Source organism: Sapajus apella, unplaced genomic scaffold (assembly GCF_009761245.1).
Source record: "Sapajus apella isolate SASKATOON/1434 unplaced genomic scaffold, GSC_monkey_1.0 scaffold50, whole genome shotgun sequence".
NCBI classification, from domain to species: domain Eukaryota; kingdom Metazoa; phylum Chordata; class Mammalia; order Primates; family Cebidae; genus Sapajus; species Sapajus apella.
Window position 1 is genome coordinate 11360468 of NW_022436990.1, and position 23248 is coordinate 11383715.

At 37.1% G+C, this 23248-nt stretch overlaps 1 protein-coding gene across 4 annotated transcripts in view; it reads right to left on the reverse strand.

Annotated features, from left to right (window-relative positions):
* The window catches only part of NUBPL (nucleotide binding protein like), a 246578-nt gene extending 223624 nt beyond the window's left edge, over positions 1-22954 (reverse strand). For 2 of the 4 annotated variants that reach the window (XM_032242590.1, XM_032242591.1), the window contains exons 1-3: positions 22788-22954; positions 22107-22254; positions 20602-20636 (exon numbers count right to left, since the gene is read on the reverse strand). In XM_032242590.1, the coding sequence (XP_032098481.1) occupies positions 20602-20636; positions 22107-22254; positions 22788-22895 (291 nt within the window). In that variant the 5' untranslated portion in view covers positions 22896-22954. The remainder of the gene's footprint in view (positions 1-20601; positions 20637-22106; positions 22255-22787) is intronic. The other 2 variants (XM_032242592.1, XM_032242594.1) reach the window with 2 other exon arrangements.
* Positions 22955-23248: the final 294 nt, after the last annotated feature.

Here is a 23248-nt window from a genome sequence, read left to right on the forward strand (position 1 = left end):
CAGTTAGGCACAGAGTTACCATATGATTCACCAATTCCACTGCTAGGTATATAACCAAGAGAGCTGAAACATATGTACACACGAAAATTTGCATACAAATGTTCACAGCAGCATGAGTCATGATAGCCAAAAAGTAGAAACAACTCCAATGTCTGTCAACTGATTAAATCAATAAACAGAATATTGTCTATCCACACAATGGAATATTATTCAGCAATAAAACGAAATAAAGTACTAAGTACACTATAACAAGTTTGTCCATCCCACAACCTGAGAGCTGCATGTGGCCAAAACAGCTTTGAATGTAGCCCAACACAAACTCATAAACTTTCTTAAAACATTGAGATTTTTTTGTGATTTTTTTAAGCTCATCAACTATCAATAGTATTAGTATATTTTATATGTGGCCCAAGGCAATTCTTCTTTTTCCAATGTAGCCCAGAGAGGCCAAAAGATTGAACACTCCTGCGCTACAAAATGGATGAACTTTGAAAACATGCTAAGTGAAAGAAACCCATCAGAAAAAGCACATATTGTATGAATCCTGTTATGGACAGAATATCTGTGTCCCCCAAAATTCATATGTTGAAATCCTAACCTCCAATGTGAAGGCACCGGGAGGTGGGGCCTTTGGGAGATAATTAGGCCATGAGGGTGGAGGCCTCATGAATGGGATTAAAGTCATTATAAAAGAGACCCCAAAGAGCTCTCTCACTCTTTCCACTACGTGATAATCCAATAAAATGAGAAGGCAATCTACAAACCAGGAAGCAGGCCCTTAACCAGACACTGGATCTGCCAGCACCTTGATCCTGGACTTCCCAGCCTTCAGAACTGTGAGAAATAAGTTGTTGTTTAAGCCACACAGTCTATAGTAGTTTGTTATAGTAGTCCAGCCTAAAACAATTCCATTTATATGAAATATCCAAAATAGGCAAATGAATGGAGACAGAAAGTAGATTAGTAGTTGCCTAGGGCTTGAGTAAATGGGGGAATTAAGGAGCGACAGTTATAGAGTATAGGGTTTCTTTTGGGAGTAATAAAAATATTCTAAAATTGGTGGTGATGAATGTATAACTCTATGAATATACTAAAAGCCACTGAATTGTACACTTCAAATGAATGAACTGCATAGTATGTGAACTACGTCTCTAAAACTGTTTTTAAAAAACTGCCGGGGGTCTGATGCAGTGGCTCTCGTCTATAATCCCAGCACTTCAGGAGGCCAAGGTGGGAGGATCACTTGAGCCCAAGTGTTCAAGACCAGTCTTGGCAATATAGCAAGACCCCATCTCTACAAAACAACTTAAGAATTAGCCAGGTGTGGTGGCACATTCCTGTAGTCCCAGATCCTTGGGTGGCTGAGGTAGGAGAATGGCTTGAGCCTGGGAGATGGAAGTTGGGTGACTCCAGCCTGGGCAACAGAGCAAGACCCTATCTGGAAAAAAAAAAAAGAAAACTGCTGGAACTTCACTCAGTTATGACAATTATCAAGCCTTAAACACATAGGTTACTTAATAGTAGGTAAAACAGTATAGGCTGAAAAGTATTGTGGTTTTGCATCTTGACCAAAAGATGACTGGAAAATTTAACACATTTGTGAATTTTCATAAGCAAGAGCAATTTTGTATACCAAGCTTGAAAATATACATATTATTTTCACATGCATTGGGAAAATGTATCTAACATCAACTCAGTTGTACAGTCAAGAACCTGCAATAGCAGTCATCCTTGAGCCCTTCCTCTTCACCCTCATATCCAATCCATAACCAAGACCTACCAATTCTACTTCCTTCTCCATTTCTAATGTCAACACTCCCATCCAAGATATCACGATGCTCTCTTGCTAAGGTTACTGTAATAGCCTAACCTGATATCCAGTGTTCACTCTAACATCCCCTCCATTCTCCATGCAACAGCAAAGTAATTTTTAAGAAAATCTGACCAGGTTTACACCATGCCTAAAATTGCTTTCGATTGCCCTTAGAGATAGGAAGTAATAATGGTTGTAGGAAAGCAGATACAATTAGTATTGCTCCCTGGGGGAAGTCTTCTCTCAACCCTCAGATTAGGATCAGTATCTTGTTACACACTCTCCTGACAACAGAACTTCTTTACGGCACTTATCACAGATGTAAATAAATAACTCAAACTATCTTACTTACCCTCTATCCAAAATTCCCACCACAGTATCTAATATATAGCAGATATCTAATAAACATGCTTTAAAGAAATGCCTTGGGTTCTCTAAATCACAAAACCACATGCTGTGTGATATAATAGGCTAACCTACCCAACTCTGCAAGGGCTAAAACTAACAGTTACCAAGAGAAGCAAGAGATGTTACCTGCCCCATCCCTGCTCCATGAGCCTCAGCAATACCCTCTCTGCCACCTTTGATTTACTACTGCCTATGTTATATTTCCTGCAGCATTTATGAGACATGCACTTAAACAGCCGGCTTCCATCTTCCCTATCTAATCATCTATAAAAATAAAATATCATTTATATTATCACAATCATTTCCATGGCAAATATGAAAATGTCAGTGCCCTAACTCAAGGACTACAAGGAAAAATAGCAGCCTTGCAGGAAATTTTGTCAGAGGCAGATGTTAGCTACTCAAGTTCCATTTATAGGACATGTTTCCAAGCAAGTCTATTCTTTCCTGACTTTAATTTCCTCCTGTAAAAATGACATTTGGTAGACTCTCTAAATCTTCAAATTTTCCTTTTTCTTTTGATTAATTGTAACATCCTTTAGTAACCTAAAAACAAATCCTTTTTTCTCTATTACTAAAACAGTTTCTACTACTAGGCTACTTTTGCAAAGATTTGATGCTCGAAACATGTATCACTTATAACAAGGAAATCTAAAAGAATTGGTATTCACAACCTCTGTGGTATGACCATTGTAAAGACAAAACTGAGAGCTAATCAAGCTAAGTAACTCTCATTAAATGGAGAAAAAAAATAACTAATACTAATATTTGCCTCTTAATGACTTGATCAGATGTCTATGAAACCAGTGTCCAGGGAAAGTTCTACTCCAGTATTGATGCAAACATTCCTCTTGTTCCAAATATTTCCTCCACTCCCATCTCACCTCAAAAGAGTGGTTTAATCCTTCTTTTGAAATGTAATCCTTTGGAAAGGAAAAGAGACCAATAGTCTAACTAAAAAGCCTCTCTGCTGTTAAAGAAAAAAAGTACACAAATTTTCCCCAAAACATCCTTCCCCTGGATAGGTGCCACTCTTAGTCATACACAGCTGGTGTTTGCTCACTAAAATACTCCATTCATAAGCAAGCCCCCTTTATCCTATTATCTATTAATTTTATATAATTAATCCTATTATCTATAATATCTACTAATTTTCAAATTACCTCTACTATAATAAACTTCATATTCTGTGTGACTTTTGAAAATAACCTATTCTAGCCAGTACCCAATTCATCTTGACACAAATTTATTTTTTTATTTCTCAGAGAACTCTTAAAAAACAAGGTTTACCACTATTTCAACCTAAAGAACGTAAAGGAATTGACTAACAAATTAACAAGCAAATAACTGCTTAAAACTAATGTGCAATACCAATTAAAACATTTAAAATCAATGACAATTTTTAAAACTATAAATTTAGCAATTTAGGTACATCTTAGAATATATATATTCCTTTACCACAACTTTAAATTGTACTAGTTAAAAGGCCACTTTCTCAAGTCTACTCTAACTTCTGAGGTAAACTTACTCAGTTTCATATTTCATAGCTTTAAAAACCACCTATACATATACTGACACCCAAATTTAAATCTCCAGCCCCAACCTCTCCTCCACGCTCTGGACTTACTCAACATATCCAACTGAGTGTCTATTAGGCATTTTAAATCTGACATGCGTAAAGGAGAACTCGTTTCAACCACTCCTTCAAAAGTCTTCTCCATCCCAGGAAATTTCATTACTATTCACATAGTTGCTAAAAGCAAAACCAAAGAACCTAAAAGGAAGTGAAATTCGAATATATGCTACAACATGGATAAACCTTGATAACAATTTGCTAAGTGAAATAAGCCAGACATAAAAGGACAAATATCATATGACTCCACTTACACAAGTTGGAACAGTCAAATTCACAGAGACAGAAAATACATTAGTGGTTACCAGGGGCTAGGAACAGGAGGAAACGGGAGTTCTTATTTAATGAATAGAGTTTCAGTTTGGAATGATAAGAAAGTTCTGAGGATGAATAGTAATGATGGTTACACAACCATGTTAGTGTACTTAAGGCCACTGAACTGCACACTTTAAAATCATTAAAATGGTCAGTTTTATATTATGCATATTTTACTATACAAAAAAAAAGAAAGAAAGAAAAAAAATCTCTTTCCTTCACCATCCACATCCAATTCATCAGCAAGTCCTCTTGGTTCTATCTTCAAAATATCTTTGGAACCCAAGTACTTATCACTACCTCTACCACCATAGTCCAAGCTATCAACTTTAGCTTACACTCTGGCATTAGATATTAGCTAGTCCTCTTGTTCTATTCTTATTCCCCTACACTCTATTCTCTATACTATAGCCAGATCCTTTTAAGGAGTAGATTAGATTGTCACTGCCCTGGTCAAAAACTCACTACACTATACTCAGAAAAAAATCCAAATTTCCAGCTAGGTGCAGTGGCTCACACCTATAATCCCAGCACTTTGGGAGGCCAAGGGGGACGGATCATGAGATCAGGAGTTCAAGACCATCCTGGCCAACATGGTGAAACCCTGTCTCTACTTAAAAAAAATACAAAAATTAGCTGGGTGTGGTGGCATGTGCTTGTAATCCCAGCTACGCCGGAGGCTGAGGCAGGAGAGCTGCTTGAACCAGGACCCTGGAGGTCAAGGTTGCAGTGAGCCAAGATCATGCCACTGCACTCCAGCCTGGGCAACACAGTAAGGCTCCGTTTAAAAAAAGAAAAAAAAATCCAAATTTCCACCACGGCTTGCTCTGTCTGATACACCTCTATCTACTTTTCCCCTAGTCCACTCTAGTCACATAGACCTTCTTCCTGTTTATTCTGTTCATGAGGCTTTCCTCCTATTTATAAAAACAAATATCCAAGTTGATTCTACCTCAGGGCTTTTGCTCTTCCTGTGGCCCAATTACTCAATTCATTCACATGTCTGCTCGAATGTCATGTCTTCAAAGATCTCCTCCCTGACATCCTTATCTATTTTGTACCTCCTATCACTTTCTTTCTTTTTATTTTATTTTACTTTTCGTATTTTAGAGATGGGGGTCTCACTCTGTTGCCCAGGTTGCAGCACAGTGGTGTGATCATAGCTCACTGTAGCCTCAAACCCCTGGGCTTAAGCAATCTGCCTCAGCCTCCTAAGTAGCTGGGACTACAGCTGTACACCACCATGCCCATCTAATTGTTGTTGTAGAAACAGGGATCTCACTATGCTGCTCAAGCTGGTCTCAAAGTCCAGGCCTGAAGTGATTCTCCCAGTTCAACCTCCCAAGTTGCTGGGATTAAAGGCATGAGCCACAGCACCCACTTTCTACATCCTTACACTGTTTTATTATTTTTTGTAACCATTATTACTACCTAAAAGTATATGTTTATTATGTCTCTTCCAATACACTGTAAACTCCTTAAAGACAGAAACTTACACATTTTACCACTATATCTCTAGGACTAAAAAGAGTGCATAGCACATGTAAAGTACTCAGTAAAATCTTGAATTAATTAATAAAATTATCCTTATTTGTAGAAGCACTGAGTATTATACCCTTGATTTTCATTTCATATAAATAGCCTTTATTGGACATTAAAAGAAAGCATGTTATTTGAAACAACCAAGAGGTAAGCCTCAATCACCGTTAAGTTCCCATTTTGCCTTTTCAATCAGGGTCAGGCTTTGAAAATGGAACAAATCCTTCACAATGCAATCATTGTGGCCCACAACCCAAAACTCTATGAATGTCACCTCAATTTTTAAAATTAACTAATTAATAAACATTCTTCTATCAGCTCTTGATAACACCCTAGATATTAATAGCTTCTGCTCAGATCTTCCTCCTCTGTTTACCAGTGCCCCACTAAGAAAATAGGAAGGACTGCCAAAATATAGACATCTAAAGATTACCATGAGATTTCTTTTCCATAACTTTAGCTATGGACTGGTCATTCTGGAAGATGTGCTATTAGATGTCTGCAAAATCAGAATAATTAGTGCCTTAATTGTTCACAGATGCTTTTAATTTGTGTGTCTGACACCACCACTTAAACCACATTTCACTTGGCAATGACCTAATAAAATACTACCCATGCCTTAATTTCTAGAACAAGTCCCTTTCCATCACTAAGTAGGTAAATGGAAAATTAGCATTTGTTATTCTGTTGCATATATCAGCTCAGGGGCTAACAGACAGCATCAGAAACCAACAGAATTATGCCTATCCAGAGCAATAGTTTCATTAACGTTTCTTGGCCGGGATACCCTTCAGCTGCACACAATGTTTTAAATAGCCTAATAGAAACATGATACAAATATCCTATTCCTTCTTAAGTAAGCTGTATTTTTAATTATTTTTAAAGAAAATGCATATGTGGAGAATAGGATTAGATACATTGGTGTCCTTTATTTAAGCCACCCCAAATACCCCAAAGAACAAAACTAGAGCCTTCATCAGTTTCCATGATGACTGGCAAAGGGCCCCATCACTATCCAGATAACATTTCAGCACAAAGTTGAGAGCAAAGGCTGTTCCAGGGTTTGGAGAAGGCTTATGCTTTCTTATCTACTCAGAAAAAAATTGAAACAGAGAGCAACCCTACAGCCAGCAGGGAATATAGACTTCCTTCAAAGACTACCTGAGTACTTTCCTCCCTTAATTCAAGAATGTTACATTGTTTAAGAGCCACAAGCAGTAACCTAACTTGTCAGTTATTGCTCTTAGGAAATCCTAGCTTGTTACCTGTCCTGACAGTAATAAAATCATCTTTTAAAGCAACAGTAGGATACAGTTCTTCCTCCCAGTTCAACTGAAAAATAGGCGGTTGTACTTTACTCAGTGAAGTAGAACAAGCTGCCTGCTCTCTGTAAGCGGCCATGTAAGAATTTTTACAGAAATACAAAGGAGACTTATGTCCTTTTGCAAGACAACAGAGAGAGAGAGAGACTTTCTGAAGAAGCTTCTTGAGGAATCCATTTTCTGTAAAATTAATTGATGTGGTTAATTTGGCAAAGCATTTGAGAGATGAAGGAAAAAGCAAGCACGTGGTGAGAGTTTCAAGCTTATAATGAGTTTTGTCTTATTACATCAGCAATATATAAAGGCTCTTTAAAAGTGTTTTCCCTTTCATCTGAACGCTCATTGACCCATTTCTGCACAGTGGAGCTGACCCAAGCCCTTTCACATAGTGCAACTGCCAAAAGTGAACTATCACACATTCCTGACCGGAAAGAAACAGGCTGGAACGAAATCTGTCATATGAAATATTTCACAGCCAAAATTAAAGCTTTAAAATGCCACAACCAAAGACAAAACTGTTTTGATTTCAATTCTCAGAGCCTTTAATCTTATCAAAGCTTGTTCTAAATCTAATACTTGCCCACTTTCCTAAATTTTCTGGCAGATTAGAATAAGATTTCAAACAAGTCTTTGGTTTTTGCTGTATATGTTTTAACTGAAATAAAAATACTGAAGCACAAGATATAAAGTCCCTTATCTAAAAGCTTCTCTAAACATAATTCTCCCAAGTCAAAATGATTCCTTGGCAAACTTATGGACATTTTGGAAAATGCAGTAACAGCATTCAAAATGTTGGAGAATTCCAGCAAAGTGTAATCTGTTTTCAACCACTTAGCATTTACTGAGTACATAACAATGGGCCAGTTAATAGTGGCCAATGATTTAAGAAGCAGTCCCTGACCTTGTGAAAGTCATGGTCACACTAAAGGCATAAGATAAACATGTAAACCAATACAGAAGGAAATGACATTTAAAACCACTAAGGTGGCTCCTCGTAAGAAGTGACATCCAATCCAAGACCTGAAGGATAATAGAAGCTGAGCAAAGAAGGCAAGGAAGATAGTCAGTGAAAAAGAGCAGTACCCATAAATTTAAGTACAGGGTAGAAAATTAGGCAGAACCCAATCCTTAAGAACTAAGCCAAGCGGCCAGGTGTGGTGGCTCACGCCTATAATCCTAGCACTTTGGGAAGCTGAGGTGGGTGAATGGCGGTCAGGAGTTCGAGACCAGCCTGGCCAACATGGCAAAAACTCATCTCTACTAAAAAAAAAAAAAAAAAAAAAAAAAAAATTAGCTGGGTGTGGTGGCAGGCACCTGTAATCCCAGCTACCTGGGAAGCTGAGACAGGAAAAGTGCTTGAAACTGGGAGGTGGAGGTTGCAGTGAGCCAATATTTAGGCCACTGCACTCCAGCCTAGGCCACAAAGTGAGATTTCGTCACCCCCCCCAAAAAAAGAACTAAGCCAAACAATCTCAGCAGAGACCTGTAGGCCATCGGAACTGTCCTACAATCAATATGAAGAACCATTATTTAATTCAAGGTGGATGAGATTAAACAGACCAATTTAAGAGGCTATAGAAAACTCTCAACTGAAAGATGATAAAATTCTTAACTAAGTTCAGGACAGTGGAGAGAAAGAGATACTTCTCAAATAAAAAAACAGCACTTAGTCGCTGATATATAGAAGCAGAGTGGATGAGATGAAAGACAAGGATGATGTCAAGGTTTCAAGGCTTTTGATATCCCTCCCATCAAAAAGGAGGTCTATGTCTCCTCCCCTTGAACGTAGGAAGGCACATAACTACTTCAAACACTAATCCAGACTGACCACCAAGGATAGGTCACAAAAGGCCATACAGCTTCCTCCTTATTCACTGGGACGCTTTTAGAACTCTCAGCCACCAAGTTAGTCCAATTACACTGAGGCTCCCATGCTATGAGGAAGGCCATGCAACATGGAATAGCCATGAAAAGCACTGCAATCAACAATCCTACCTGAACTAAGCCTTCAAGTCATTTCAGGGCAGCTACAAAACTTGTGAGTAAAAAGCCTCCAGATAAGTTACCAGTGAAAAGTCCATTTTTCACATGAATATAAAGCAAGACCATGTGCTAAGAATAAAGAAACTGGAATTGGATAGAGGACCTGATGAGAGTGGCGAAGATTTGAAAGAGCATCTGTGGTAAATGAGAAGTAGACAAGATAATTAAGGAATCATCAAGTCATATAGAGAGCCTAGAGCAAACTGGAAATAACAATCTCCCAAATAGTCACTAGGCTTTACATTAAGATAAAGGTAGGTCTGGTGACGCACACCTGTAATCCCAGCTGAGGCAGGAAGATGACTTAAGCCCAGAAGTTTCAGACCAGCCTGGGCAACACAGTGAGATCCTGGCTTTGCCAAAAATTAAAGATTAGCCAGGCGTGGTGGCATATACCTATAGTCCCAGCTACTCAGGAGGCTGAAGCAGGAGGACTGCTTGAGCCCAAGAGTGCAAGGCTACGGTGAGCTATAATCATGCCACTACACTCTAGCCTAGGTAAGACAGCAAGAAACTGTCTCTAAAAATAAAGAAAGAAAAAGGTAAGGGCAGGGCTGTTTCAATTTTGCCAATCAGAGCACCTAAGAGACGACAGACCCTTAGCAAACATTTGGTAAATGAATGTATGAAAGTTTGCATATAGATGTCACAATTATCAAATATTCACAAGAAAAATTCATCAATTATAATGAGTATTTCTATTTCTTATCCTGAAAATATTCTTAGTTTTAGTAAAGAGTTGTGCTTTATAATTACAAATATAGTTTCTGAGTCCCTCTCAGTGAATATGAAATGTGTGAATTCAAATGCACATGAAAATATAAACACATTTCTTACCAAGAATTACCTTTTAATTGATAAGCAAAAAGCAAAAAATAATAATTTTGCAATTGTTTCTTCTGAATCTGACCTTTTGCCCTAGTTTCTCCTTTAGCTTTAAAATAACTATACTTTAAACAAAAATAGCATACCTTTCCTCCAAAATGGCTAACCACAATACTGAAACAAAATTTTTTTTGTAAGAAATGTTACATGTTGTATATACTTCCAAACTATAACAAAAACATTAAGAATAGGTTAATTTAATATAGCATAATCCCTTTAAAACACATATATTAAAGAAAAGATGAGCCCCAACCTTATAAGCTTGAACTAAGTAGTATACATCAGGATTTCCCACATGTAATTGTGAGAAACATATTTTCATTCATATTTACTTGAAATTCACATAATTAATATTCCAGATTCTAATAATAGTGAGCTAAAAAGAACAACTCTTACTCACATTTACTATATGCCAGACACAGTGCTAAGTGCTTTACATGTATTATTTCCTTTAATACTCACAGGAGCGTTATTAGGTAGGTACAGGCAAAAGTCAGAGAGTTTGCAAGAGACAGAGCCAGAATCAAGCCCAGGTATATCTGACACCAAAAGGCTGGACCATTAACTACTATACACATATTTATTAATGAAGAAAATAGTGTTATAAGTGGTAATACAAAATATATTCTGACTTAGACTGTTGAACTTTTCAAAAATCAAAACCTAAATCTTGAACTAGAATTTCTTAGTTTGTTCTGACATGATCACAGAACTTCAAAGGCTAAAGATAATCTTAACTGTGTTTAAAGAACCACTCATAATAATTTGTGGAAAAAAAGCAGTACATCTAGGAAGAATAAGAGTAAAGACATTATGTGATCATGAGAAAAAAATAAATACTTTGAGAAAAACATCAATAAAAAAGAAATAACAGAAGAAACAGGTCTTTGAAGATAAGACTGCTTTTTTTCCCCATCTTTAAGTCCAATTAAAATTTTGGTTAATGATTCCTTGTAACAATGGAAAATAAGTAAAAATGTAAAATAAGTTTTGCTAAAACAGTCGAGTAGGCCAGCCTGGCCCAGTGGCCCACTCCTGGAATCCCAGCACTTTGGGAGGCCAAGGCGGGCGGATCGCCTGAGGTCAGGACCAGCTTGGCCAAGATGGTAAAACCCCGTCTCTAGTAAAAATACAAAAATTAGCTGGGTATGGTGGCATGCGCCTGTAGTCCCAGCTTCTTGGGAGGCTGAGGCAGGAGAATCACTTGACCTGGGAGGCAGAGGTTGCAGTGAGCCAAAATCGTGCCACTGTACTCCAGTATGGGTGACAGAGTGAGACTCTCTCTCAAAAAAACAAAATACAAAAATTAGCTGGGCATGTGGCTGTAATCCCAGCTACTCAAGAGGCTGAGGTGGGGAAATTGCGCGAACCTGGGAGGCAGAGGTTGCAATGAGGTGAGACCAGGCCACTGGACTCCAGCCTGGGCACAGAGCAAGACTCTGTCTCTCAAAAAAAAAAAAAAGAATCGAGTAGACCAGGTGCAGTAATCCTAGCACTTTGGGAGGCCAAGGCTGGGCAGATCACTTCTTGAGGCCAGAAGTTCAAGAGTGGCCTGGCAAACATGGCAAAAGCCTGTCTCTAAAAAAAAATACAAAAAATTAGCCAGGTGTGATGGTACACACCTGTAATCCCAGCTACTCAGGAGGCAGAGCCAAAATTGTACCACTTGTACTCTAGCATGGGTAAGAGTAAGAGTCTGTCTCAAAAAAAAAAAAAAAAGAAAAAAGAATCAAGTAGATAAGATGTGCACTGATTCTGAAATATTACTTACAAAAAGCTTTTATTTAGCTAGCAATACCAAAAATTTATTTCAAACTTACAACAGGTCAGCCACTGTGCTGGGCGTTTCACATACATTGTCCCACTTAGATTTTAATTACTTCATTTGCTCAGGGAAAAAAAAAGCATAATATGTTTTTAACCAACTATAGACACCTTATCCAACACTTGGAATTTGCTGTGTATATTTTATTTATTTATTTACTCACCCATTCATTTATTTACAGCCACTATTCATTTAACATGCTCCACAGTCACTACCAACATTTATCAAGAACCTACTGTGTTCCATTGCTGGACAAGGCACTGAGGATAAAAAAAGGAATAAAACCAAAATTACTGTCCCCTAACTGTTCACAGACTGGCAGAGGAGACAGTAAACAAACTTTATAAAATAATATAGGAAGTGTTCATCCTTTCCTCAAGGCATCATAGCAGAGAAAATAGAGAACAAGAATAGCCTAATGCTGGAATAATATAGTGAGAGAAGTCATCACAGAAGATCCACAATATGGGTCCAAATAAAGCAGTGGCATCAAGGAATGAAATAAAAGGATACAGTCTATAAAGCTTTAAGTGGCATAAGCAGCAGAACAGGTGACTGATTTGGGAATGGGAGATAACTTTATGATTCTTTTATCTATATTCCACCAAATACCATAGATAGGTAGATAGACTTCCATGAGACAAAGACAGATACAGGAAAGAAGAGTTTGGTTTTACACATGCTGAGTTTGAAATGCTTATAAAGCATTCAAATAGACATCTACAGTAGACAACCAGACAGACCAGACTGGTACCCAGGAGATATATGAAGGCTGGTGATGCATGTAGAGTAAAGGCACATGAGTAGTAACCAGAGCGGTAGGAAAAGCTGAGATCACTAGGTACAGCATAAAATGAGACAAGGGCCAAGTAGAATAATGGAGTACAGACATATACCCCATAACAACATTTCAGTCAACAATGGACTGCATATACAACAGCAGTGACATAACATTATAATGGAGCTAAAAGATTCCCATTGCTTAGTGATGTTATGTGCCCATAACATCATAGCACAACACATGATTCACCTGTTTATTGTGATGCTGGTGTAAACAAACCTACTGTGCTGCTACTTAGACAAACGTGTACAATAATGCCCTAGGCCTTCACATTCATTCACCACTCACTCACTGTCACCCAGAACAACTATCAGTCCCGCAAGTTCCAATCATGGTAAGTGCCCTATGCAGGGGTACCAGTTTTTATCTTTTATACTATATTTTTACTGTGCCTTTTGTTTAGATACATACTTACCATTGTGTTACAACTGTCTACAGTTCAGTATAGTAACATGGTATATAGGTTTGTAGGTTAAGAAAAATAGGTTATACCATATAGCTTAGGTGTATAGTAGGCTATACAATCTAGGTTTGTTTAAGTACACTCTACGCAGTTCATACAAAAATGAAGTCACCTAATGATGCATTTCTCAGAAGGTACCCCTATCATACAGTAAACCATGACTGTACATCATCTTTTAAGAAGCAGGAAAGAACAATGTGTAGGGCACTAAGTCACAACAAATGCCTCCATACCACACCACTCCTCACAAAAACAAAGCAAAACAAAACTTTACTCTTAATACTTTCAAGTCTGCTTGTGCAATCATATATATAGCAAACATTTACCATGTATTTCCTGCATCATAAGGTATTGCACTAGCTGCTGAGGGTAGCCAAGAATAAAGACAACCTAGTTATTAATCATAAGAATCTAGCTAAAATAGGAGCAATACAGCAAGTATGTTAAGAGCACAGGATCTAGGTTGGCATTCAAACCTTAGCTCTGCCATTTACTTTCTGGGTGACTTGAGACAAATTACTTAACCTATAGGTGTTTCTGCTTCCTCAGCTACAATGGGGATCATAATAGATTTATTCCCATAAGGTTGCTATGAAGAGTAAATGAACTAAAAACCAAGTCATGAGGGCTAAAATAGTCCATGGAAAACATGTATAACAGTGCTTTATACATAATGCATGGTCAATGAAAATTAGTTATTTCCTATTATAAAAATTATCAGAATGGCTGCATGAGTGCAATAATAACACAAAGCAACAGTGTTACTGGATTTCAAAAGATGAAGAAAGGAACAGGCCAGGTGCGGTGGCTCACGCCTGTAATCCCAGCACTTCGGGAGGACAAGGTGGATGGGTTACCTGAGATCAGGAGTTTGGGACCAGGCTGGCCAACATGGTGAAACCCCTCTCTACAAAAAATACAAAAATTAGCCAGGCATGGTGGCACTTGCCTGTAATCCCAGCTACTTGGGAGGCTGAGGCAGGAGAGTCACTTGAACTCAGGAGGCGGAGGTTGCAGTGAACCAAAATCACACCACTGCACTCCAGCCTGGGCGACAGAGTGAGACTTTGTCTCAAAAAAAAAAAAAAAAAAGACCTCCACTTGGCAGGAATTCAGGGAACACTTCAATGAGCTGCCCTTCTGAGCAAGGCTAGCTCATACAGTGCCTTTTTGTGAATTACAAAGCAGCCCACAAGTGCACATTTCTTTTTTTGACAAATCATAAACAAGAGGTGTACATCAAGAGGAGGGTAGCCTGCATTTCTGTCATCACTCAATCCCTTCAACAAGTACCCTTGTGCAGGATATAACTAGCACAGCTATATAAGGAAGCCTGAAAAATATGACACATAAAGCTGACGAAAGGTAATGCAAACATTCCAGTAGACAAGTAGAAGAATGACTATAAGCTATCAATAATAGTATATCCAGCCTAGACTGGCTTTGGCAAGTAACCCAGATTAGCTAGCACATAGGAGCCATTTAGAAGAATAGCTAAAGATAAACCCAGAAAGGTAGATTGAAGCCAGATGACAGAGGATATTGAATACCAGCAAAAGCATCCAGCTATGACTCTGAGCAAGGGAGTAATGTGATTTCAATAGTGAGAGAAGTCTGGCATTATGTACTAGAAGGATTTAAGTAAATACAGGCCAGTAAAAGGCCCTTGCAGTGGGATGCTGGTTTATGAGTTTCTCAAAGGCAGGACTCTGTCTCATTCATTTTTGTATCCTCAAAACTAACACAGTGCTTGGGACAGAGTAGGCACACTGTAATTTTTTGAGGTATAAATGAATTAAGGATCAAAAAGTAGCATGTGCCTTAATTAAAGTAGAAATAATGGAAACAGAACCATACATACTGGAAAAATACCGCAGAGATCGAAAAAGGGATTATTTGCTTGCTGATGAAGTGTGGTAAGGATATTAGGGGAGAATCAATAAAGACTGTAAAACTAATAAAACTACGTGGACTGCATTACAGGTTTCAATGAGAATCAAATATAATTATGTTCATGAAAATGTTCTATTTAAAAAAATATTGCTTTACTCTGGAATAAAAGCTACTCATCTTGGGCAGATTTACTACTATCTATGACACTGAATATACCTCATCATTTTAAAACATTTGTCTTCCTTTTGTCTTCATCAGATTATAAAACCTTTAATAGCACACTGGTGTCTACTCTGTTATGAAGCAATATTAATAAAACCTTATGAAATGTTGCTTTAATTAAACTCACAAAAGAAACTATTAAACCAATTTCAACTATATGCCACAAAAATATAGACACATATACACGGATATATACTTATATAAATATACAATATATACTAAACATTTTTGTAGATGTAATCAGAGCAGGCTATGAGCTTCCATAGTATATGTTTATTTTTCTTTATATTCCCCTGGTGTCTGGCAATGAGTGTCAGAGGTGCTCAATAAATGTTTGTTGAACTAAAATGAACTGAAATGAACTGACTTAGGAATCTCACAGAGCTTATCAATGGTTTCTGATGGTCTTTAAGTTTCCCTCTCCCAGTCTCAGTGATCTTCCATACTGTGCATCAAATCTATGCTGTAAAAGAATGAGATCCATAATAAGGGTGTTTTTAAGAAAGAGCAAAAAGAAAAATCAAAAAATAAGATCATAAAATAAGTCAATATTTAGGATCAGTGGGGGAATGGGCATGATTTTCAGTGTTTGCCAGTTTCCACGGTTTAAATATTCCCATCATGGCCTCTTTCAAGCTAACAACATGATATGAGTTGGTTTGCAAAATTCACTGAAAATTTAACAATCAGCTCTCACAAGCCAGGCACACCACTGGTTGCAGTATTTATATGCACAGTACACATGATCCCCAAATTTTGCGCTGTAATATTGTCATCCACATCCTCAAAGGAACATACAAAAGGAAAGGAAAAGGCAGGAAAAATCTACATCCTATTCCTATAATGCTTTTAAAACTTCAATGCAGGCCAGGCACAGTGGCTCACGCCTGTAACCCCAGCACTTTGGGAGGCTGAGGTGATCACTTCAGGTCAGGAGGTCGAGACCAGACTGACCAACAGGGTGAAACCCCGTATCTACTAAAAATACAAAAATTACCAGGTGGTGTGGTGGGCACCTGTAATCCCAGCTGCTCAGGAGGCTGAGGCATGAGAATCACTTGAACCCAGGAGGCGAAGGTTGGAGTGAGCCGAGATCACACCACTGCACTCCAGCCTGGGTGACAGAGCAAGATCCTGTCTCAAACAAACAAACAAACAAAAAGCCTATCAATGTACAAGGTAGTCTTTTGAACTGGGCATATGGTCCAGCCCAGAAATTCCTTTAGCCTAGACCAGTGAAATTCAAACTTTTCTGATCATGCACCCCAACCAGTTTTTAAAAAGGTATTTGGGCATACATCCTCAATGTTAATATATTTGTTTATAAATTATATTAGAACTACTATACTAATTACCATATATAAGGTATATACAAACAAAAATTAAGATAAAAATTAATTCAAATAGAAAAGAAAAATTTTCTGCCCATATCCCAATGGACTGTCTTGCAAATCTCCCTGGGGCTTACACAATCTACTTCAGCTATTACTAAGTACAATATGAAAAGTAAAATGAATAGCTTCCTAGACCTGTTTCCCCTAGGCCTACAACCTTATCTTATTAGATCTTGCCACATCACAAAATATTTTGCTTTTATTATTATTTTCACATCACTCTAGTATATCAACTTTGGAAACAAAAGACATCATTCTATTTATAGCATTTTATTTTTAGTAGTAGTATTTCAGTTTACAAAATATAGTAATTCTCAATCACTGAAAATGTCAAATCCTAGAAAACGAAGCATTCCTAAGGGTGATGTTAACATCCTTCAACAGTTGTTGGCCAAAGATTCATTTGATGAATCTAATTTTTCTGAAATAGATGATTCTGATGATTCACATAATTCTAATGTTAGTTCTGTTTAGAAATAACTCCAAGAAGAGTTTTTATATTTTATTTTCACATTGAAAATCAGTCAGATTTGGTTCAGCCTCAAAGAGCGTGTTGATGTAAAGTTAATGAGTGCCGGCAGCGAGCTGTACTTTTTTTGTCTAAACAGGAAATGGGTAAACTGTTTTCTTCATCCTTTGATCCCTTATTATATAGTTTCTTCACATTGTCTACAAGACTCAAAGCTTTGGCTAAAATTATATCCAAACTAAAAGAGGTCCACACCTACAAATTTATCTACCTTTCCATCCATTGAATTTTCCTTATTTCTTCCTTAAGGAAGACAGGGTCCTTTTTCTAGGGTAACTATGTGCCATAATTAAAATTACTAGGAATAAAACATATTGCTGGCTCTTATCTCAATAAGGTTGCCTAAACATGTATGTTTATCTCCCTTCTCTTCCAAATTCCATTCAAATGACAAGGAAACAAAATGTCTAAAACTAAATAAAACCATAACCAAACTAGAAAACAAAACAGAGTGACATTAGCAGATTAGAAGTTAAAAATTCTAGATCCATGGTTCTTAAACTTTGGCATGCATCAAAATCACCCAGTAGGTTGGTTAAAACACAGATTGCAGATCTCTAATCCCAGGGTTTTTGATTCAGTAAGGGTTTTTGATTCAGTAAGTCTAGTATAGGGCTCAAGATTGTATATGTCTAACAAGTTCCCAGGTTAAAGCTGATTCTGCTGGTCAGAGAGCCACATAAGAACCATCCTAAGTAAGCAGAGGTCACTAAGAAAAACATTTTTTATTAATTCCAATTAGCATCCTCAGAGAGATTCAAGATAATGGTACAATCTTTTTTTTTTTTTTTAAGGAACAGCAAGTGGAAAATAAGAAATATTTGTGGGGCCGGGCGCGGTGGCTCACGCCTGTAATCCAAGCACTTTGGAGGCCAAGGCGGGTGGATCACCTGACGTTGGGAGTTCAAGACCAGCCTGCCCAACATGGTGAAATCCCTTCTTAAAAAAAAAAAAAAAAAAAGAAAAGAAATATTTCTGGAAAATTGGAAAAAATATAATTTCCAAAGTGAAAAACAAAATCAGAAGAACCTAATAACAACTAAAGTCCAACACAGCAGTGTGAAAAATAGTCAAAGACATCTTTCAAAACACAGAACAAAAGACAAAGAGATAGAGATATGAGAGAAAAATTAACAAGCATAAAGTTCAACATCTACTTAATAGGTTCCTGGAGACAGAATAAATATATCACAAAACATAATCAATGAGCAGAAGAAATTTTTCGTATGCTGAAAAATACTCAAGGCTTGATACTGCAGGGCCAAATCCCACACAGGTTAAACCAATACCTACATGCATGCTTGTGGCACTTTTATACATAAAAGACATAAAGAAAACCTTAAAAGTGTGAGAGGGAAAATATTTGTTATTACAAAGGAATATGAATCAGACTAGCATCAGACATTTTGTTAGCATACTAGAAGAAAATGGAATGCTGTTTTCAAAGTTCAGAGAGAAAATTATTTTGAACCTGGAATTCTATAGTTAACTAAAATCTAGTTAAACTATCAAATAACGAAGACAAAATAAATACACCTTTGGAAATTAAAGAAATAAGCAAATTTACTTCCTATATGTATTAGTTTCCTACTTCTGTAAGATATTATCACAGAAGTCCAAATAGATCTCAATGAGCTAAAATTAAGGCGTTGGCAGAATTACTACCTTCCGGAAGCTATAGGGAAAAATCAATTTCCTTGCCTTTTCTAGCTTCTAGAAGCTGACTACATTCCTTGAAAAGTGATCCCCTTTTATCTTCAAGGTCAGCAACATATGAGAAGGATTGAATCCTTCTCATATCAAATCACTCTGACTCTGACCTACCTCCATCTTTCATTTATAAGGATATTTAACTGGACGTGGCCAGATAATCCAGGATAATCTTCCCAAGATCTTTAATTTTGCTGGTGTTAGTCACACCAGCAAAGTTCCTTTTGGCAGGAAAAGTAACATATTTATAGGTTCCAGGAATTAGGATGTGGACGTTTTTGGCAGGCCATTATTCTGCCTACCAAACCATAAAAGGACTCAAGGATGTCCTTCAGAAAAACCAAAAAAAGAATTCAAGAAAGAGGACAAGATAGGAAAGATGAAAGTAGGTCCCCCATAAAAGGAAGCAAGTTGAAAAAGATTTTTTAAGAAAAAAACCTGTTTCTACAGTGAATAAAATTTACATAACCAAATTACTATAAATCTTGTTTATTAGTTTCCAATTTTCAGAAATACAGAGTCAAGCATCAGAAGATATGAATATCTATGTCTAGTTCCAGGGTCTGGCAGATTCTGGACTCCATACATTGATATCATACTTTACATAGACACCACACATTATTTTTTCATATGTGCTCTTTATTGGGAACTGAAGTTACATAGTAAGGGTAGAAAATAAGTCAGCAGTATAGCCACAGTTAAACATATTAAATGATTATTGTCTGTATTATATAAAATAGGTATGGATTCTTGCCTGTATTATATAAAATAGGTCTGAAGGAGGAATTAAAATCAATTCTGAAATACATCTCTTTTCATTAAGTAGCTGATAATTTATGGAGTTACAAATAAGTTCAATGTTATTTTTTTTAAATATCTAAAAAGACAACAACAATAATGAGACTATGAAAAATGGATACTCCCACAGACTATAGCTGATTTTTTTTTTTCTTCTCACAAAGGAAAAAAATGGAACAAATTTTTTACAAGCAAACTTTTAGGAGTAAAATTTAAAATAGGAATATCTTTTGACCTAGTTTTATTTCTAGGAATCTATCCTACAAAAATGTCATCACTTAGTGTATAAGAATACTATATAAGAATTCCACCATAGCATCGTTTAGAGTAGGGAATAAATGGGAACCAACCTAAATATTTGATCAAATGGGAACTGGTTAAATATAGTGTCATTGACCATTAATGCAGCAGCCATTAAGAATGAGGCATATCATGGAAAGATGTATACACGCACACATATATGTATTTTTTTTAGATTTTTATATGGAGAAAGGAAAAGCTGAAAGGATACACTAAAACTATAGCCTAAATTAATTCTCTGGAACAGAAAGGAATACACTAACTTTCAGTTTTACATTACACACATACTCTGTTTGAATTTTGGTTTAATGGATATGCACTACTTTTAGAATAGCTTTTACCCTTAAAAAAACTGAATTCCCAACACTTAAAAACTGAACCCAGAATAATGTTTCTGTAAATCATAAAGGCAAAATTGGTTTAGGATATAACCTCCACACAAGACCATCAAAGCCTTTTATGGGATATGTGGCAAGCAATAAATGGTTAACACTTAAATACATTATTATTATTAACTGTAACCAGAAGTGAGGGCAGCATTGAGTTTCTTAAAGATATGCAACTCACTACAACTACGCTATAGCTTCTGACAGAGTAAATGAAAAACACCAATATGCTCTATCATTTTAACATTTAATAAATTAATATTTATATTAATAAACACCTACCGAATCATTCGCTGCTAGTGCAAGTGCAAGATTTACTGTAAGAAACAAAAATAAATTTAGTAAGTTTCCTTCTATTAATATTCATTTTACCTTTTAATATTTTCAATGTAATAACCTGAGCATAAAAATATTTTAACATGTAACACTTACTTGTAAAGAACAAGCACATAGAGGAACACAGAAAGTACAAACAAAAATAAGGAATTTTCCGGCTGGGCGCCGTGGCTGACGGCTGTAATCCCAGCACTTTGGGAGGCCAAGGCGGGCAGATCACGAGGACAAGAAATCGAGACCATCCTGGCAAACATGGTGAAACCCCATCTCTACTAAAACTACAAAATTAGCTGGACATAGAGGCGCATGCCTGTAGTCCCAGCTACTCGGGAGGCTGAGGCAGGAGAATCGCTTGAACCAGGGAGGCGGAGGTTGCAGTGAACCGAGATCGCGCCACTGCCCTCCAGCCTGGTGGCAGAGCAAGACTCCATCTTAAAAAAAAAAAAAAAAAAGTAACATGGTGATGAATATGTTAATTAGCTTGATTGTGCAAATCATTTCAAAATGTAGACATATATCAAAATCACGTTCTACATCACAGTATATACAACTATAATTTGTTAATTATAACAACAAATCTGAAAAAAAAATACAAGTTAACCCTGGTGAGTACCACTGGAAAGAGAAAGGTTCCCTGTTTACATTATTAAACTGGTATTTTTTTGAAAAAAAAAAGTTTTCTTTTGAAAATTTTTGGCAGTATCTGGTTATTGGTCTTGGCTGTTAACTCATATTTCTGGTGGCATTTCTTTTACGAGTTCTGAAAGCAACATTTCCATGACAATGAAATCTATAACCAACAAAAAGACCCACCAAAAAAAATTCTCTGCTTGAATAATATAAAAGATATAAAGATTAGGCAACATTTTAAATAATTAAAACAATGTTAAATCTTTTTAAGCATTCTCAAATATTAGATTTATATTGACTTTATAAATGTTGAAAATTACATTATGGTTAAATAAAGGCACAATAATGTAAACAATCTCATTGCAAATTTGTAGCTATAAACTAAAGAAACTGGAAAAGAACATCCCAAAACAGAAATAATTTATTAAATAGTACTAAAGTTACTAGATGTTTTAAAAATAATAACGTAACCAATTATTGAACACTAGTAAACACTAGGCTAAGCGGTTAGCATGTGCAATTTGTATAACCATCTTATGAAAGAAGTTACCATCTCCATTTTACAGTTAAGTGAACTGAAGATTTGCTGTACAATCTGACCACGTTTTCCTGAGTTAAGGGGTAGAAGACCCAGCTAGTACCTAGTTTTGTCTAACTCCAAAATCTAAGCATCAACCCACTACCAACTCCTGAAACCAAGGAATCAGATGTTAGGAATTTCACATGTAAATTTTTAAAACACAAAACCATAATTTTAATAGTGTGCACTTGCCAGTTGGCATAAGTTCTTAATCAGGAACAGAATTAATATTCCATAATACCTGCTGTAGTGGATTTTCCAACTCCACCCTTTCCGGAAGCCACAACTATAACTTGTTTCACACCTTCTATTGGTTTCTGCTTTGGAAGTCCTCGGGACATGATTTGTGTTCTTCTTTGTTTTAGGGTCTCACTCTCGGCGCCAGACAACTTTTTGTAAAAAATAAATTTTTAAAAAAGCCGTTTTAAATAAGCCATCTCCATCATCACATTGTAAAAGTAAAAACAATCTGGGATTTGCAATTAAGAGGGTTTTCTTTTCTAATTCTGCTCATCTCCACTTTGAAGACATTTACCTACTTTTACTGGTAACAATTGTAAAGACACATTGCTTAAATTGATTTTTTTTCTACTAGGATACGCTGAACGTTTAAAAATGGAAAGTAAATAGGCTGCCTCTTTAAGGAGTTTAGGCTTCCACGTGTTTTGCTTTTTTAAAAATCTATTTGCTAAATAACTCAAAGCCAAGAAAGCAATGTAGAATACATCTATGTTCTAACTGTGTTTCATGTCCCGCCACGCCTCAGCCTGGCTCTGACTGAAAAACAGGCACGTCCAGGACCCTCGGGGGGGTCTCAGGAACTGAGGCGAGTCTGTGGCAGGAAGCAATGCAAGGGCATCTGCGGCCCTACAGCCCAGCATCTCTGTCCGCCCGCTTCCCCACGCCCTGCAGCACCACGGACCTGGCGCCGACAAACCATGGCTAGGCTTCCCCCAAGCCGGGCAGTGGCCCCACCACCAGCCCGGAGTGACACCGCACCAAAAAGCAGCAGACGCTGCCAAATCCCCATGACGCGAAACTCTGCTCTGAGCCTAGCTGGGGAACTGTCGCGGAGGGCGCGGAGTGATGACGTCATGAGGCAACGCTCGGCTTTTTTTTCCTACCAACCGGCCTTCTATGGGTGTGTTCCGCCCCGGAACCTAATCTGCACGATCTTGTTTATAGCCAGCTACAAACCTTTTGCAGCGTTTTACTAAACGTCTGTGAAGTGTTGTCACATATAACACCTCGTTTGATCCTGAGGTGGGCAGAAGACTTATAGTATCCTCCTTTTATGAACAAGAAAATGGAGAAAGTTTAAAGAGACTTGATCCAGCTTAACAAAAGTAGGAAATGGGGAACTGGAGAATGACTCCAGGATTT